The sequence below is a fragment of the Cydia strobilella genome, chromosome 24 (assembly GCF_947568885.1).
Source record: "Cydia strobilella chromosome 24, ilCydStro3.1, whole genome shotgun sequence".
Lineage (NCBI taxonomy): Eukaryota > Metazoa > Arthropoda > Insecta > Lepidoptera > Tortricidae > Cydia > Cydia strobilella.
In genome coordinates, this window is record NC_086064.1 from 2537450 (window position 1) to 2557558 (window position 20109).

A 20109-nucleotide genomic window follows, 5' to 3' on the forward strand; every position below is an offset into this window, starting at 1 on the left:
CTGTAAAAAAATATACTTGCACCATACAAAACGTGGTTTTAGGAGGGCATCATTATCACTAGCGCTTTTTTAACGCGCGTAAAAAAAGCGTTTTAACGACACAAATGGAAACATGTGTATTTATACCCCCTCCACACTCGTGCGCGAATCGCGGCGCGAAGTCGCGAACGCGAATGTGGAGTCTAGTTCGCTATCAGTGAAATCGACTCCACACTCGCGTTCGCGGCTTCGCGCCGCGTAGTCTGGAGCGGCTTGTAAAGTTATAACGTTTCTTTACACGCAGATCTTTGTCGTCAAATGTTTTTGTTTAATGAAATTTATTCATAATTGAAGAATTACAACTTATTTTAGTTGTAAAAATATATATATTTTTTTATTTCAGTACTTTTTTATCAAAGTTAAATTGTATACTTTTAGTTTTTCTTAATTTGTAGCGAGTAAACTGGCGATTCAAGGAACGTAACATAACAAAAATGTCAGATGTATTTAGCAGTCACAAAACTGCGTATTTGTATTATGAGTGTACGATTATAAATATTTGTGAATTTGTGATTTAAATGATATTAGTAATGGTGTTCGTTGCATGCATAGATATAACAAATGTTTCCTAGTAAGCGCGTGGTGTAGTGTACCTTAAAATGGACTATTCATATTATAAGAAGAAACGAACGACTAACACAACCACCGAATTAATTAATAAGTCATATTAATTAAATATTTCGAATACGACGTGTCTTCAGATCGTCCCGTTTTATTAGAGGTAAGTAAATAAAAGATAAATGAATTCTTTGGAGTTATCGTGCTAAGTATGTGCTAAGTACTTAAAATCAAGATGGCGGACACAGATTTCTTTGATTTGTTTATCTATTTATAGTCTAATTTTGGACTTTTATTACGGTTTGTGTGACATTTGCGCACGCTAAATTATGTTTTTATATAGTTTGGAGCACAAAGGAAGCTTCTGTAGTCATATGTCAGAGGTTATTGAACTTGTTCAAACTTGTCTTGTATATTGTTGAAAAAAGTTGGTCTGCAACTGCGCGAGACATTTTATTTTACTAACTTTTACTGTTTAACAGTTATATACAGCTGCCGTGGCACATTAAGCTATATAATTACATCTTTGAATGAAATTAGAACATATAATGTCAACAATTTACTCATTTAAACCTGTACACCTGTCCTAGTCTTATTGTTAGGTTACAACAATAGTGGCATGCAATTTAGTAGATTTGATAACAATTAATACGAATAAGAATAAGAAATATTTATTAGCATAAAAAAAAAGAACACAAAACATCATTCAAAATTTCTTCGGTTTCAATGATGGTGCAGCCCTACCCAACCCGTCTACCTCTACCCTGCACTGGTCATTTCTGTTTCTTATAATTTTACATTTTTGGTAAAAAAAATAGAGAGACATCAATTTAAGTTTAATAAGTATAAGTTTTCGTGTTGTGGAATACCCATATTTAGGTTGGCCTAAAGCAAAGGGGGTGCAAAAAAAAAAGACTTGGATTTTTTTTAGTAGGTACAATAACGTCTGTTCTGGTCCGCTCTGTTTGATCGCGATCGTCGTGGTCAACCTAGCACACTCCTCCTCGCTTCGCTCGTCGTCGCACCTATCTTGTCTCTGTTACTTAAATTTACCTGTTCCAAATGATTGATTTTAATTTGTCAAGTAGTGGATTCAACTTGCGGGTCAAATATCTCGGCCATTTTTGATTTTAGAGAAAAAAAATTCCTACAAAACATGCTTATTTTAGCGTATTCTCTACGATAACACAATAAAAAATAGGTGTCAAAATAACATCACTCGGATGAAAATTTTTCTAAGTGTCACCCCCTTTGCTTTAGTCCAACCCATAAACATGTAAAATTGAGTTATTTCAGTCTTGTTTGTGTATAACTTTGTTAAAGTTTGAAGGTTTGAAGGGAGGTTGTGGGAAGTTTGAAGGGTTTTTGTTTATGTTTGTTTAGGATATGGCAAAAGTGACATTTTTGCATTTATAATTGGGTAGGTAATCTAGATAGGCAAATTATATTTTTATCCGATAGTATTCGTCATAACGATCACGGAAATGCAGCTCTTTTATTTTATTCCGTATTATTTATTAAATATATTTTTTTAAGTGACCGAGGTGACGTTTGTGAAATTTAATAGCAGATCAGGCACTAATGCCTGTGCACGTGATTTAATTGATGAGATAGAAAAACAAAACGATGTCAACTGTCAGTGTCACTTAGCTGTCATTGCCGAAAAATAACAGACATAACGGCCCAACCCTTTCTGTTACCTTGCGATTTAGTGTTATCATATGGTTATCATTGAGATTTTTGACGACAGCACGACCCAAGGACTTCTGATTCCCTAATTAATTAATTTGCCTATCTTCAAAAAACTTTACCTACCCAGTATTTGAGACAACTGTAGCCACAATTTTTGAAGTTTACACAAATCCATTATGAGTGTGCATGTGGCAAAGTGCTTGTGAACGAAGATGAGTCAGTATTTAACCCATGTTAGTTAGTTACCGCAGCCAAACACCTAATTAATACCATGGGCAACTCTCCAATTAACTAACGAGAATAATTTGAGTCATTGTTGACTCATTAGTTCATGTAACTTTATCTTGCCTTTTGACCTAATTAGGACAAAGCCAAAAAGAACTATTAGGCTGGAAACAGTGCTCGACCGACAGTCAGCTCTGACCGTCCCCCGCCCCAACTCGAATTACGTTCCCAATTAATGTACAGACGTGGCGTTCACACATAGAAACGCAAGTGATTTTGATGTATAGCGTGTCCACCCTGTGACCTAATTTAATTTCTTACCCATTTTGTACTCTGTCACATGCAGTGACAAACAAAAGTATGAGGTCTCTAGTGACTTTCATATTGATTGTCACTGTGACACGTTACGAAATCGGTCGGAAATAAATAAAATTGACTGTACCTTTCAGCTTTATTACTCTTTAGCCTTATTTTATGTTTACTTAAAATTTAAAAATGTAATAATTTTATTTTCAGATGATAGTTCGCTGGCCGAACCCCCCATCGTGAAAATAGGACAGAACCATGGGACAACAAACCTCAAGGAAGAGTGAGTCCTAACTACATATTTTATTACCTACCTATTCAGACTTGCTAGCATGAGTTGCGTTCTTGCGCGCCACTCCATACATCTTGCGCGACTTCAAGTATGGACTCAAGACTGATGACTTGTCTCACGTGTTGTTGGAATGCGTCCGGAATTCGGACTTGAGAAAAAGAATTTTTGGTAGTCTGGGCTCCATGCACAATGGACAGATCAATTGTTGGTTGGCAGAGCCTATATCGGACAAAGCAATCAGTGTTTACCACTTTATTGACCTCTCCCTTGAGTAGGGAACTATGATAGCACCCATGAGGCTGACATGTTCACCTAGAGTGTCCAAAGCCTCCATAAAAACCAGATAAAAAAAAAAAAAAAAAAGTATGGACTCGTTACAAAATAGAAACAGAAAATCCTAATATGAATTGGATTGTCTTATGTTCATTTCATAATCATTTTAGTTATGATAAAAGTACATTTTGCTCATGAATTTGTAACAGAAAAATATTTAATGATTGTTCGTATATATTACGAAATTTTGGATAGTTAACTTACTATTCCATAATAGGGACCATTATAGGTATACATAAGAAGGCTCAAGGTCACGCAAAGGGCAATGGAGAGAGCTATGCTCAGGGTTTCTCTGCGTGATAGAGTCAGAAATGATGATATCCGCAGTAGAACTAGGGTCACCGACATAGCTCGCACAATTGCAAACCTTAAGTGGCAGTGGGCGGGGCACATTGCTCGCGGAACTGATGGCCGGTGGGGCCGGAAGGTTCTGGAGTGGCGTCCGCGTACCGGAAGACGAACTGTCGGTAGGCCTCCAACGAGATGGAGCGACGACCTGGTGAAGGTCGCGGGAATTCGGTGGTTGCGAGCGGCACAGGATCGGTCGGAGTGGCGAACCTTGGGGGAGGCCTATGTCCAGCAGTGGACGTCTATCGGCTGACATGATGATGATGATGATGATGATAGGTATACATTGAAAACTTAATAGTAGTCAAGTAGTGTGACTGTGACTACTTAAAAAAATACAAATCAAAAAATAATTTGATTCGTTCCCTAGTTTTATATTAATCCTTCACGCCAAAGCAGATGTTGCCTTGTGTCCCTTGAGGAGGATCTGCCACCTTTTGGCCTAAATCAGGAATTTAAACCTGAAATTGAACATACCTCCTTTGGTACCACAGATTTAATATATACGCTAGATGACGCAAATATCACTATTTGTATTGAAACCAAGCTTGCCGACTTTTTCATACAAAATTTACGCATAATATAATATAAAAATTACTTAAACCTGTGATAGGAAATATGTTTTTGCCTTTGGGTGCTCGCAATCTTTGAGCTGTTGCAGTTAATTATCACGCAACGAGGCATTTTTTAAGTTTTCACGGACGTCCGGCTGCAACAACTGACGCGCGTGGACTGTCAAGAGCGACAGTCAACCCCGAGGATTGCTAGGGGTTCGGACACGCGAAGTAGATGCATTTGCGTCATCTATGGTATATTTAAATCTGTGTTTGCTACCTAAGTTCACGCACACACAGAAAGACCGTTTTGACGTGTGTGTGTGTTGACTGTTGTAGACGGCGAGTGCTCTTGCGGCTGCGGCTTCGAGCGGCGGCGCTACGCGGAGTCTCCGAGCAGCGTGCAGAGATACGTCAGCGCTGTCACGGACAGGTGAGATATTTTAAATTCATATAAAGTGCGGTAAACAAGAATTTACGGACGAGTGTAAATAATACTTCTGCCTAATTTCAGACGTACATTAATTACATTATACATCCTCAGGATTTACTAACCGCAACGCCTACGTGTAATAAAATAAACACCTTTAATGAGCAAGTGTGATGTTTTTTTTTATTGGTTTTAATGTAGCTCAACGAGGGTCGGCAACGCGCATGTAACTCCTCTGAAGTTGCAGGCGTACATAGACTACGGAGACTGCTTAACATCAGACGTATGCTTGTTTGCCACCGACGTAGTATAAAAGAATTTTTGTTGCAGATGGTCGACGCGCGAGTGTTCGTGCCGGCGACGCGGCCGGCGGCCGGCCTGCGTGTGCACCGCCTACCGCCGCGTCAGCGTCGCCGACGCCATCGCTGACGACCGGTGAGTACTCTATTGTACTACTGTCAGCAGAACAACCCGAAACGATAGAACGAAACAACGAATCCTTGTTGTAGACTTCTTTTTGAATGGAATAGGAAGTTTTTAAGTGTTAAAACCTTATTTTTACCCGTGTTTAATATTTACCCCACCTAACTTTATAATGATAATATTTGTGGTTTCAGGCTGGCAGCAGTTATAACGCTTGGCGCTAGAGATCTACGCAGAGAACTGGATACCATCGTCTTAAACCGAGGTATGCCAGTTTCTTTCAATTCTCCCTTGAATATTTTACCACCTAAGCTCAAAAATACCTAGTACTATATTAAAATGTCTATGTTGCAATAGTTGAGTCTGTATCATAGAGAAATATAAGTAAAGAAAGAGTGGTAACTCCATACATCAGTTTTCGCGCCTTATTTCGTAGTCTACACTAGCGTCAAGTAGCGGAACTCTCAGTACTGCTACTCGACACTAGATGTCGAATGTGTCGCCCAAAAGTGTATTGATCAACAATTTTTTACTAATTTATAACTAAAGGAGTTGAAAGTAGAGTTTCGGTTACTCTGGTTATAATATTAGGTGGAAATCGTTGAGCATTGGACTTTTTATAAATAGATATTTTAATTTTGTTCCATAATTATTCTTATGTTTTACAGAAGGCGACAACCCAACAGACGGCACTGCTGAAGTATATGTTCTCTCAGTCGCTCCCAGATCGTAAGTACCATAATAAAGTAAATATTACAGGGCATTCTTACACAGATTGACTAAGTCCCACCGTAAGCTCAAAATGTGTTCGAATCTTGGCTAACATACATATACCGGAAAGTAGTAAGCCCCACTTCATCGATCTAAAAATACTTATCAATATACATTTTGGAAACATGTAAATTTGTAAAAAAATACCCTCAATTCAAACAAACACCAAACATTCAGACATACCCCGACGCTACGCCAGCAGGTTTGAAAATAAGTTGGTGCAGGTTATCCCCTCGAAACTAAAACTACATTCAAAAAGTCCTAACTCGATGGCAATAAAAATATTCAATAAAATTAGTAACGAAATAAAAAACACCAAGTCCTACAATGAATTCTTTAAAAAATTAGCAGAACACCTGATTAAAAAAGCCTATTATACATTGAATGAATTTTTTCACGACCAATAATTATAATTAATAAAGTACCCATTATATAACCTTGTACAAAAACCTCGTTCTCCTCTTGAATAAACTGTTTGCTGTGCCCTACAGGGTGTCATGTTGTACACGATTATATGTTAGGTATAGGTTAAGATACAATGTGATATGCAATAAAGATTATGAGTATGAGTATGAGTATGGCTTATATATAAATACTTAAATACATAGAAAACACCCATGATTCAGGAACTATATTTAATATAGTATAATATTTGTGCTCATCACACAAATAAATGCCCAGGATTCGAAACCAGGACCATCGGCTTCATAGGCAGGGTCACTAACCACTAGGCCAGACAGGTCGTATATGATACGAAATTGATTTTCACTGGTTAAATACAATAAACTGGATACATACAAAACTAGAAACCAGTATAGAAACAAACTAAAAATACCTAACTCAAAATTAGCCATCTATAGAAACGGGCCCCATTTTATGTGTATCCAAGTAGTAAACAAAATACCCGATGAGATCAAGTTGGAACCAAATGACAAACAGTTTCACAAAAAATTAAAAACTTTTCTCATACAGAAATGTTACTACTCAGTGGAGGAGCTTTTAAATGAGGAAACCTAGTCGCTGTAAGAGAAATTAACTATTAAGCATAGCAATTAAGCAAATATTGACATTGAATTTATTATTGTAATTATTTATACCTCATACATATACAAAAAATCTCTAACCAATTATTAATAATAGCATGCATGGCCTGTAAATGAAATTTAAATGTAATTTAGTAATAAGCTAGATATAAGACAATTTGTGTGCCCTGACAGGGTGTCATGGAAGCTTCCTGTATAACTTCAATAACATCTCATGTACATGACTTTTACAAATAAACATCTAAATGATAATCGTAATTTAAACTATCGTGAGACATATTTCAAAATATTTAGATCAGTACGGTTTTACTCACTATTATTTTTAGTCGCTTTTGGCGACATGTTTCGGATTCGTCGGGAATCCTTCCTCAGGCGCTCGTGTCCGCGGCGGCTGTACTCCGTGCATGCCCGCGCCGCTCGCCTCGTCGCTCGTTGCGCGCGCGCTGTTGGGGCGGGGGCGGGGGGCGCAAAAGCGACTAAAAATAATAGTGAGTGAAACCGTACTGATCTAAATATTTTGGTTAAATGATAATTAAGAATGAGTGTATTTTTTTTAGTGATTCGGAATCATCACAAGAAGGCAGAAGGAGTGAGCTCACACAAGCTAGCGATGGCTCTATACGGTTACATCCACACTTCCAGGTATGATTTCTGTTTGTTTTTAGGGTTCCGTACCCAAAGGGTAAAAACGGGACCCTATTACTAAGACTCCGCTGTCTGTCTGTCACCAGGCTGTATCTCATGAACCGTGATAGCTAGACAGTTGAAAATTTCACAGATGATGTATTTCTGTTGCCGCTATAACAACAAATACTAAAAACAGAATAATATAAATATTTAAATGGGGCTCCTATACAACAAACGTGATTTTCTTGCTGTTTTTTTTTCCGTAATGGTACGGAACCCTTCGTGCGCGAGTCCGACTCGCACTTGGCCGGTTTTTTGTGTATTATTATATCTATTTGATGTATATTTATTTTAGTATAAAGTAAAATAGTACATTGTGCAATGTGGGTAAGTTAAATATTAAATATATTAATGACGGGTCACTCACGTGTTTTAAGTCGAAAACGCTCGACATGTTTCACTCCGTACCGAGGAGCGTCACCGTCGACGCAAGCTCCTGATGACGCTACTCGGTACGGAGTGAAACATGTCGAGCGTTTTCGACTTAAAACACGTGAGTGACCCGTCATTAATATATTTAATATGTCTATGTCTCACGGAAGTTTTGTTATTAAAATTGCTAAGTTAAATATTGCAAACGATTTATAGACTCGAGTTTTGAATTTATTTATTTATTTAGAATCAGTAGGTGATATCATAGAGTAACTTATATTAGAGCGGTATAAAAATAATAAATTTTGTAACCCCAGTAAATTCACTGCCATCTGTCGACACACTTTAACAACTAAAAATGAAGATTTATAAAAATACGATAAAATGTATTTAAATATGGATAAATGATTTTTTTTTATTTGCATTAATTATTTTTATTATTTTGACCCATGTTCTTTCACTGATATGCGTTAAAATTGTTAAATAACAAACGAAACCGTCAACGCCATCTATACGACAGTAGGCCAAAGCTAGTAGCGCCCTCTGAACGAGAATCAAATTTTCGTGATTTTCGAGGCACGTTTTTTCCTTAGACTGTATCTATCTATTACGGAGTTATATCTATCTTTGGTGATATGAACAGTGTTTTTGACAGTGTGTGTTTCCCGCAGGTGGTGTGTGGCGGACAGCTTCGCGCACTGCTGCTCCGTGCTCCGCTGTCGGGCGGCGGGGCGGGGGCGGGGGCGGGGGCGGGGGGGCCGCACGCACACCAACACCCGATACCTACTAAAGTCCACACGCAGGTAACGAACTGTAACATACAGGTACAGGTTGCGAGAGAAATCTATGGATTGCGTCGTACCATCTGTTTCACTATATTTGAATCTTTAAATAAATGATTCACTTCACTAGCATCATGAGATATAAATCATAAAAAAAAAAGAAAAAAACGGGCTGCACTCCGGGAGTGCCGGCAGAAGTAAAAACTTTAATATTAACGTTGTGCATTTTTGATATTTTGGAATATTTGGTTAGGGAATAGTTTTGCACGAATTGCTTTAATTATCAGTATAAAAGTACTATCATTTATTGGTAAAACACAATATTCATTTATTGCGCTATCGTACACAAACATAACAATTTATATTACATATTACAATTATTTAACATTAAAAAGTTTATCTCTCGGAAAAATCGACTTCCATCCATAATTTCGACCAGGTCACGTGTCCGTTTTACGAATTTTCAATCTGTCGGTCACGTGACCTGTCGCGAGTTTAACATCACAAAAAGTGCACAGCGCCGCTAAAGAAGTTTTCACTCCAAAAATAGAACAACCCTTGATCTATTGTATATTTTTTTAGGTGGACTACATACATTGCCTAGTACCAGACCTTCAACAGATCACCGCTTGCTCATTCTACTGGGGCAAGATGGACCGATACGAAGCAGAGCGACTATTGGACAATAAACCTGAAGGTATTTTGATATAATACAGCAAAAGAGTGTGAAAGTGTTAGAATAAACGTCAAATTCCTAAATAAATATGACGTTTATTGTGGCAGTTTCACACTTTGTCATTGCAATGTCAGTGAAAAATTGTAGAAAGGAGTATGAAATTTTTGTAGTCATCAACAAATTAACCTCGTAAGGCCCACCATACAAAGTTTCCCTATTTTTAATTTGAACCTTATTAGGTAGTAGATTAGGGTGACTTTCGTTTGTTTTAGAAAACAATGAAACAAAAGAAATGCTACTTTATGTAAGTTTTTGTAATGTTCTAATTAGATTGAAACAGAGTGTACATTGTAATGCACACTGGGCCTTACGAGTTTAATGTTGATAAAGAAGTCAAAATTATCTGAACACGCTCTATAACCTTGATGAGACCATTTTGAAATTAGCAACATCTGCGAACTACACATTATATTAACCACCCACCTTCGTTTTATTAATGCGCTTGATCGCTTAACGACCACGGACAAGGATATTTATCACTAATAGTAAGGTGTAGCCGGTATTTCCGAATAGGTACATCATAATGTCGGGTGATTCCGAATTTCACCCATAATTCCATCATATTAGAGTCCATTTTGAACATGTATAGATTAGTTGATTTGTTTGACAGGCACATTCCTCCTCCGCGACTCGGCGCAGGAAGACCACCTGTTCTCGGTGTCGTTCCGCAAGTACGGGCGCTCGCTGCACGCCAGGATCGAGCACTACCAGCACCGCTTCAGCTTCGACTCGCACGACCCGGCCGTGTTCGCCGCGCCCACGGTCACGAGGCTCATAGAGCACTACAAGGTAACTAAAACAACATATCACCTACTAAACTGTTCAGGAGGAAAATAAGGTCCCAAAGTTGAACCTGGTGGGACTCCCAACACAAGGAAGAGAAAAGGTCCCAAAATTTAACCCTGTGGTACTCCTCAAGCTTTATAGTCGTATTATTACTATTATTAGATTCAGTTCAGTTTACTAACACATTCTGGGGTGTTTTGGTTGAAGTAAAACTAAACAAGGTCTGGAGCTACAGTCGGCTGAGCCTATTGCTTCAGCTTGGGTAGTTGTATCATGTTCTACGCAGTCGAATGCCTTTGAGAGATCGTAAAATACCGACACTGTATTATCGTCTTAACACTGTTCGCCGCTTTTTACAGTCACTCGTCTATCTTATAACATTCACTTCACACCCCTTCCTGCGCTAGATTTTTCGTAAAACTGATATCATTTTAGCTAATAATTAAGATTATTTGACAATCTTTTCGGGCATTTCTAACTTGATACTTTCCCATCAGGACCCAGCCTGCGTGATGTTCTTCGAGCCGATGCTGACCGCCCCCCTCCCCCGCACCAGCCCCTTCGGCCTGCAGCAGCTCGCCCGCGCCGTCATCGTGTCCCACACCAGCTACGATGGTCAGTATTCATAGCTAAATTAAATACCCAAAGATATGTCATTGAGAGTTTTAAAGCCACAGGAAACAGAAAGCAATAGGGCCCAATGTTGAACCTTGTGCTATTCCGAAAGTCCTTGTAATGTTAATTGTTGAGCAATTCACTTTTCGTTTGTCGCTACACTCGTGACATCTAGCGGTACTGATAAATCCGCTACTTGACTATATGTCAACTACGAAAATACTATTTTTATTGACTTTTCTTCAATCTATTCTTATTCATAAATACTAAATACCACCTCTTTATCCTCTTCTAAAAAAATACTTTTTTGTTATAACAGGCGTAGAAAAACTGCCCCTACCGCCGCGCATGCGCGCGTACCTAAAGGAGTACCACTACAGACAACGCGTGCGCGTGCGCCGCCTCGAGCCAGAACTGTTCCCCCATCTCTCCTAACGCCACCCTTTCTATTGGTAAATGCATTCATCTACCATTGGACTACATAACAGAAACTTTCCAAAAAGTTAGAAAATTTCACAAGTAATTAAGAAAATGGCAAGTTTAATTTTTATAGAACATTCAAATATTCTTCGCAATGTAATGTAATTAAAAACTATCTTGATTAACAAAAGTTCCAATATAAATCGTAAAAAAGTAGTTTTATCTAATAAAAACTGAGAAAAAAGAAATATGCATCAATTGTGCCCTCCTCAACCAAAAGGGTACTTATTGTCGGTTGTCAATGAGGCGCTATTTTCATGTAGCTTCAATTTGAAATCAACCTTATCGACAACCGACAATGTGGTACCTTTTGGTTGAAAACGTCACAATTTATGGTTATAAGCTAGAAGGCAATATATTGTAAACATATTTATGCTTATAATATAAGCCTTGTATTGCATAAATACTAATAACATTACGTAATTAGCTCCATGCATGAATTTATTTTTATTTTTGGATTCATAATTTATATCGTTGGAACACCGGAAATGATAAAAATACTTTTGTAAACCTTAACATTATTTTATTAAAAAATATTTAAAATGTTGAAAATTTTTGAGCGGTTGAAACGCTCATAATTTTTGGCGCGAATTCGACAGAGCGTGATGACGTCACACGTTGGGCGGCCCAACTGACGTTTGCTACTAATGACACTAATCTGTCGAACGCGTGACGTCACGTGGCGTTTCGAGCGTTTCGCTCACTAGCTTTTCGCGGGCAAATTTTTGTACTTTTTATTTATAATTTTGAGTAATTAAATGGTAATTTAAAAACGGAAATGCATTTGTAACATGATATAACGGTAACAAACATCCGAATAAAACATATTTCGTTCAAATATAAACCATGCATGAGGCTAATTATATCATTCTAGTCTAAAAACGTCACATGAAATATAAAACACTGAAATTATATCAGATGAACATTAAAAAAAAAATTTTTAGGTTTCGATCTGTTTTAAGAGAAAATTTCAAAAGTAACACTAATATTTTTTTTACATTATTTCGCATAATTTCAACGATAGTTCCAAAATGGGACAGAAAACGAAATGTATGTATGTCTGTACGATACGAATGACGATATCCTTTGAACATTTCGAGTGTATGTCAGATCGATAGTGCTATAGATAAAAAGTATTTTATATTGTAAATATTGTTTAATTATTGGATAAGTAATAATAATAATTAGGGTTTAGAAAGACTTCCAAACATCACGCAAAATTACGATACAATTTTTTTATTATTATAAGTTAAAAAGCTAAATACGAATAAAATTGTTTTAATATATTTTCTAGTATGTCAAAATCCAGAGCAAAATGGTGATTATGTTTAAGTATTCATCAAATAAATACTAAAATAGTGGCTACAAACTTTCGATCTACGTACTCACATGCGCGTTGCTGCCTTTTTTATCGTATGTCAAAATTTAATGAAAGAAATCTGTCATATAATTAGGCGTCTCTGAACCTAAATTATTTGTTTGAATAAAAGAAAATAATGTAACATAAAATTAATTTTATATTCTTGTATAGAAAGATGTATCTACTTAAACGCAGGTTTTTAATTTATTTCCCATATAAAGGGCATATTTTCGAAATCAGTTTTTTTTTTCTTTATAATAATCATGGTTTGCGGCATTTTTAGTTATTTATTAGTTAATAAAATGTCTTTACTTGACATAAACTATAGGGTCAATGCGCCAGTTTCCGTCCATGCTCTAGGTCTCGGCAACATGACGGATTAGCAAATAATATATTTAATTATTAATTTGCTACTTGCGAAATTGTTTGTTTATTGTTTATTAAGAAACAAACGGTTGTATACATTTACAGTTAAGCAGAAATACATGTTTTTTTTTTACTGCGTCGGTGGCAAACAAGCATACGGCCCGCCTGATGTTAAGCAGCCTTAGCCAGAGGAGTTACATGCGCGTTGCCGACCCTAACACTCCTCTCCCTCGAGCTCTGGCAACCTTACTCACCGGCAGGAACACAACACTATTAGTAGGGTCTAGTGTTATTTGGCTGCGGTTTTCTGTAAGGTGGAGGTACCTCCCCAGTTGGGCTCTGCTCTAGATCTGGAATGACATCTGCTGTCCTGTGCCCTACCACACAAAGCGAGATGTCATTCACAGTGCCCATACCTCTCTTTTGGACGTAGTTTAAGGACATACCCGGGTACAAATGATAATATTTTTATGTAGATAGATATATTGTTTAGGCATTTAGGATTGCAATAAGTCCTAATTTGTGCAGCAATGTTAGTTTATATTTAAATTTCGCCAAGTGGATGAAAAATAGAGCTGGAAGAAAATTTGCGCAATGACCCTATGGATATTATAAGTTATACAATATATAATAGTAGTTATGGGGGTATATTTTCTATGTAAAATTTGCTATAGTTTTTGTCAAGTATAGTACATTTCTATATTACTTATACGTATTATAGTACTATTGAGGAGTGTCTTTTCAAAAGGGTTTATTTCTCTATGAAATACCAATGAGGATATAATAAGATAGAGCGGTACTGTCATAGTAAATTTTGTAACCACTGTAAATTCACTGCCATCTATTGACATACTTTAAAACTAAAAATGAAGATTTATAAAAATACGTTAAAATGTATTTAAATATGGATAAATGATTTTTTTATTTGCATTAATTATTTTTATATGATTTTGACCCATGTTCTTTCACTGGTATGCGTTAAAATTATAAATAACAAACGAAACAGTCAACGCCCTCTATACGAGAGTAGGCCAAAACTAGTGGTGCCATCTGATCGAGAATTAAATTTTCGTGATTTTCGAGGCATGTTTTTTCCTTAGACTGTATCCATCTATTACGGAGTTATATCTATCTTTGGAAATACCATACAAAAATAAGCCTTGTGTGTCTTATTTTTGTATGGTTTTTCATAGTGAAATAAACCCTTTTGAAACGACACTCCTCTATTATCAAAGAGAATTAAGTAGACATAGTGCTCACTCCAATCATTAGTTTTGTTACCAAAAAGACTATTATTTCTGTAGTCGACATCTAGCGTCATGTAGCGGAATTATCAGTACCGCTACTCGACACTAGATGTCACGTGTGTCGCGACTGACGAAAAGTGTATTGCTCAACAATTTACAACTAATATTACAAGCAGAAGGAGTTGAAAATAGAGTTCCGGTTATAATATTAGCTGAAAATTGTTGAGCATTAGACTTAGATCGTCGCGACATCTATTGTCAACTAGCAGTACTGATAAATCCGCTACTTAACGCTAGATGTCGACTACGAAAATAACTCGTAATTTTTGGACTTATGGAGTTAGCACTCTTTCCTTACATATATTTCTCTATGGTGGAAACGCAGCCTAAACGTCATACTTTCATATGAATTTAACATGGTGGCGCTTCCACACTCGTTTGCCAACACGGTGCTGAGTTTGTTTGCACTGATTCGCTCTATTTTAGATTTTTCCCCATATTTATTACTGAACTGTGATGATTTTTGTATCATACATCACATTAGCTAATAGACCTAAATTGATATGTAATATTAATGTCCGCCAGAAAAACTTAAGATAAATTTTAAAAACCGTGTTGAAATGTTGAAGAATACGAGGCAGGCAATCCTCTTTCAGCCAACAAAAAAATTCAACAACTTAAACCAATGTAAAAATTAGTTGCATAGTTCATATATGTGGCTTTCCATCAGAGAAGGGTCCTTATGTTTCATCTGTAATAAGAACATTTATATCAGAATTTCTGTTGAAATTTCATATAAAAAAAACCGGCCAAGTGCGAGTTGGACTGTATTATTTTATTATATGTATTTTTTATGTGAAATGTCTTTAAAAAACCCGTAGGGGTCGGATTAAAAACTAAGTAATTAAGTCCGACTCACGCTTGACTGCACATTTCTAATAGGTTTTCTGGTGATCTATAGGTAAAGATCTATCTTGTGTATTTTTTTCGAAATTTTTGACCCAGTAGTTTCGGAGATAAAGGGGGGGGGGGGGAGGTAATTTTTTGCCTATTTTCTTGAATAACTTCTAAACTATTTATCTTAAAATTATAAAAAAAAAATATTTGAGATTCTCACAATGAGCTCTTTCATTTGATATGCAACACGATATAGTTTGACAAACTTTATTTTTTAATTTTCTCATTTACCCCCCAAAAGTAGCCCCCCTGTTTAAAATTAATTTGTTTACGTTACATGTCCATCTTTGGGTCACAAACTTACATATGTGTACCAAATTTCAACTTCATTGGTCCAATAGTTTCGGAGAAAATAGGCTGTGACAGACGGACAGACAGACAGACGCACGAGTGATCCTATAAGGGTTCCGTTTTTTTCTTTTGAGGTACGGAACCCTAACTAAATACACATATTCTTCTGTCAAACCACACAGTGGTTTGTTGACAGACGAGGCTCTTATTGCACTTGAAGCTTAAGGTACCTTCTGTGATAGAAAGCCACATATATTCTCAAAAGCCTTTTATATGTTCCTCGATTTAATATTCGCCTAAAAAAATAAGTCGGTATATTTACTATGAAGTTTTGGTGCGTATATTTTTGCCTTTTCATTTGGTCTCTAACAATTGTACATTACATATTGTATAGGTATGTATAGATTAATTGTATATGTATAGGTTGTGTCCATTTACTGTAGAAATTATGCTAAGATGCAAAATACTTCAAAATATTGTAGTAGATGGCGCTGCATGTTCCGTTTATTTCTCTCTTCTCCTTCTTCCTGCCCTTATCCCACGTTATGTGGAGTCGGCACATGTTTTTCTCTTCCATTTTCCTCTATCTTTCGTCACCTCAGCACTCACTCCTTTCTTTCTCATGTCCCGTTTATTTATATGAGGTAACTAAGTTGTCAACGCTAGTGGCCTAGCGGTAAGAGCGTGCGTGGCAACCCGGTGGTGGCGGGTTCAAACCCCGGCTCGTACCAATTAGTTTTTCGGAACTTATGTACGAAATATCATTTGATATTTACCAGTCGCATTTCGGTGAAGGAAAACATCGTGAGGAAACCGGACTAATCCCATGGCATAGTTTACCCTTTAAGTTTGAAGGCCAGATGGCAGTCGCTTTCGTAAAAAAACTGCCTACGTCAATTCTCGGGATTAGTTGTCAAGTGGACCCCAGGCTCCCAAAATGCAAAATGCTCCTTAGCAAAATGCCGGGATAATGCGAGGAAAATTATGAACTAAGTTGTCAAGCCAGTCACCGTAAAAACATGGTTCCCTATTGTGATGCAGAAAGTTTTTTTTACATATTTTTGTATTGCATAATGTTACTTGGCAGAAATGTCGTTTGGCAGAATTACCTTACGCATAATATTACTTTGCAAAATTTCTTTTTGCATAATATTATTTGGCAGAAAACCCTAATCTAACCCACTTAGAAAATTATGCGAAATGACTATTATGGCAAGTATATATTTATGCGAAAATATCATTCGACTATAAGTTTTCTGCGATACGTGTTATGCGAAGTGTATTTCTGACAAAAACATACATCGCCATCTTTCGGCTGTTATTATTACAGCAACAATTATATTGCACTATTTTACGCTTAGTATTAGTTTGTCTGTTCTTTAGTAAGTGGACACAAATGGGGCATTTTCTATGAAAAGGGACCTTATTGTCGATGGCGCTTACGCCGCACAGCGTCGCGCGGCATTGTATTTATATCGGAGCATCGTTTATAATGGCGTAAGCGCCATCGACAATAAGGTCCCTTTTTATAGGAAATACCACAAATATAGTGCATAATAGCACTTCACGCAAAGCGTACAAATTATTGAAAGAAATACATTTATTTTAAAGGAGTTTTTGTTTAATTATATACTCCCCTGTCGCCAAAGACGTCCAAACGAGCGGCTTATTCCCACTAGTTACCACCAAGTTGTTACCAGTGGTAACTACTGGGAATAATCCAACACGAATTACGAAGACGAATCTAGAATTAGGAAATAAAACTAACTCACGTGTAAGTGAAGTTCGATTCTAATTACCTATATTAGCTGCACAAATTTTGAAATCATGTGTAATAACACATTCAGTGCCAGTGACCCGATATCGAGTCTGGTCGGGTTCTCTATTCGTAGTCACTGTTTTTAGGGTTCCGTACCCAAAGGGGTAAAAACGGGACCCTAGCTATTACTAAGACTCCGCTGTCTGTCCGTCTGTCACCAGGCTGTATCTCATGAACCGTGATAGCACGTGATAGTTAGACAGTTGAAATTTTCACAGATGATGTATTTCTGTTGCATAGTTAGTTAGTTTTGCTGGGCATTTTCCGCAAATCGACATCCAATGTGCCTATTTTGCGTGAAACGAGGAAGCGCTACTCTAACCACCCCAGCTCCTCCACGAAGCCTAGCAAAGTTTTCAGGTTGCTAGTTTCCTCCTTTAGTGTGCATGGATTCCCTAGGTATTTGCTCCTATATATATTCCAGTATTCTGTTGCATAACAACAAATACTAAAAACAGTATAAAAATAAACTGATATTGACCGGGATATAGACCGTGATTACCTTTTCTGAGCTCCCGACAGTGTTTTTGGGCAGACCAACGAGTGTGAACGCGACCAGACCAACAAGTGTGAATGCGACCGATGGTAACGTTGAAAGCGAACGCAGCCGACGCGCAAGAATGAGGGTAGACCGAGCGCTGTCTACACAATTTTGACACCCACCCGCTACCTTCAGTCACCCGTGAACATGATGCATGTAACTGCGTTGAAATATCGGGAGCTCAGAAATAATACAAAAGGTAATCACGGTCTATATAAGTCTAGTGAAACTAACCGTGAATCATACAAAACTAGTATAAAATAAATATTTAAGTGGGGCTCCCATACAACAAACGTGATTTGCCGTTTTTTGCGTAATGGTACGGAACCCTTTGTGCGCCACTTGGCCGGTTTTTTTACCCGTTGTCCTACCGTCCTAAATAGTATTCGCCAGTGGGTTTACGGGTAATTTTTTTTGCCACGGTCTTACCTAGAAAACGCTGTTTAAAGCGGTAGGACAAAAGGTAAAAAAAATACCCGTGAACCCACCAGGGGGACATGTTGGTGGGACCAGGGGTAATATGACAAAAATTCCCAATTGTAACATCAAAATTTTTGGTACAACTTTATTAGAAATGCAGTGGTAGAAATTTATATTTTTTTCTTACCTTTTACTATGCTAATACTATTACTTATTCTGTGCTTTCATTTTTTTCGCATCTATCGACGCACGATTAACCCTTAAATGCATGATTTTTTATTTTTGGTTGGAAAAAATGTTTTATTTTAGTTATTTGGATGTAGGATCTAGGAATCTGTGAGCTGTCCAATGCTTTGTATACATTTGGCAACAATATGCATTTAAGGGTTAAAACTAAAAATATAAAAAAAAAATATATGTATATATGGATAAATGTTTTTTTATTTGGATTTATTATTTTTATATGATTTTTACCCATGTTCTTTTACTGATATATTATGTGTTTCAAATTGTTAAATTACAAACGAAACCGTCAACGCCATCTAGCCGAGAATAGGCCAAAGGTTGGTATTGGTGGTAGCGCCACCTGTGCGAGTATCAAATTTTCTTGAATTCCAAGGCACGTTTTTTCCTTAGACTATTCATCTTATACGGAGTTATACATATTTTATTTATTTATTTAAACTTTATTGCACAAGCAAAGAAAAATGTACAAATGGCGGACTTAATGCCAAAAGGCATTCTCTACCAGTCAACCATTAGGTCAAACAGAGACATAAATGTTGGTGCAGGATAGATTCATGAATTATGACGAGAAATAGAACCAAAAAAAGTCAAATATTATGTATATAAACATAATAAAATAAACTAACAAAATTATGATTAAATACTAATACTTATATGATATACAAAAAATAAACTAATACATATTAGTACATTATGTTTATTAAAGTACGATAAAATGTATTTAAATATTTCTTTTATTTTCACGTCACAATAAATAAAACAGTAAATAACATCCATGCATAGATCGTGATCGGCAACGCAGGCTTCGTCAAGTGGACACAAAATCAAATCAGCAACAGGCTTCGTCATCGACTTACAAATGATGTAATCCGCAACAGGCTTTGTCTAGCTTAACCACTAAATTAAACTATTTAGGTTATGGTGCCACCCCGGACCGTAGCCGGCCCAAACGTCCCCATGACACTGGCAGCGTTGCCCCGTTGAATTGCCAAGGAGATCTGTTGGACCAGGTACGATCCGGAGCGAGGATCGCAACCCCTATCTCTCAGTCGCCGACCCAATTCCCACACAAACTCCTTAGCCTCCGCACCCCAAGGTCCTGCAGTCTCCACCGCAACTGGTATAAAATCATACATTGGTTCCAAGGCAGAGTACTTCGTATGCTTCTGTTTAGCCGCATACTCCGCAGCTGAACCAGCAGCACCGATGGTGTGACTCAGATGGGACGGGGCAAAGGTGCTAACACACGTTGCGTCCCATAAGAGGCACCGACCCTTCTGCCAAGGAACCAATGTAAGACCATCTGGCCTTTTGCCATCAGCCCGGCACAATCCCGGAGGCTCCAGGACACAGGGAACATTGGCTGAGACCAAAGCCCTGCGAACTACCT

The 20109-nt window shown here is 37.3% G+C and overlaps 1 protein-coding gene across 1 annotated transcript; it reads left to right on the forward strand.

Annotated features, from left to right (window-relative positions):
* The first annotated feature begins 471 nt into the window (after positions 1-471).
* LOC134752165 (suppressor of cytokine signaling 5-like) lies at positions 472-17306 on the forward strand. Its single transcript, XM_063687771.1, has 12 exons — positions 472-760; positions 3031-3103; positions 4687-4780; positions 5108-5212; positions 5395-5465; positions 5869-5929; positions 7572-7656; positions 8745-8876; positions 9438-9552; positions 10202-10380; positions 10875-10992; positions 11312-17306. Exons 2-12 carry the CDS (start codon positions 3079-3081, stop codon positions 11425-11427), a joined length of 1101 nt encoding a protein of 366 aa, XP_063543841.1. The 5' UTR covers positions 472-760; positions 3031-3078; the 3' UTR covers positions 11428-17306.
* The last annotated feature ends 2803 nt before the right edge of the window (positions 17307-20109 follow it).

Bases quoted from the DNA above. Each gene is read 5' to 3' on its own strand.
- LOC134752165 (XM_063687771.1), top strand. From the start codon at position 3,079: ATGGGACAACAAACCTCAAGGAAGA. The intron at 5,930-7,571 runs GTAAGTACCATA...TATTTTTTTTAG, and splicing joins CTCTCAGTCGCTCCCAGATC to TGATTCGGAATCATCACAAG. The intron at 7,657-8,744 runs GTATGATTTCTG...TGTTTCCCGCAG, and splicing joins GGTTACATCCACACTTCCAG to GTGGTGTGTGGCGGACAGCT.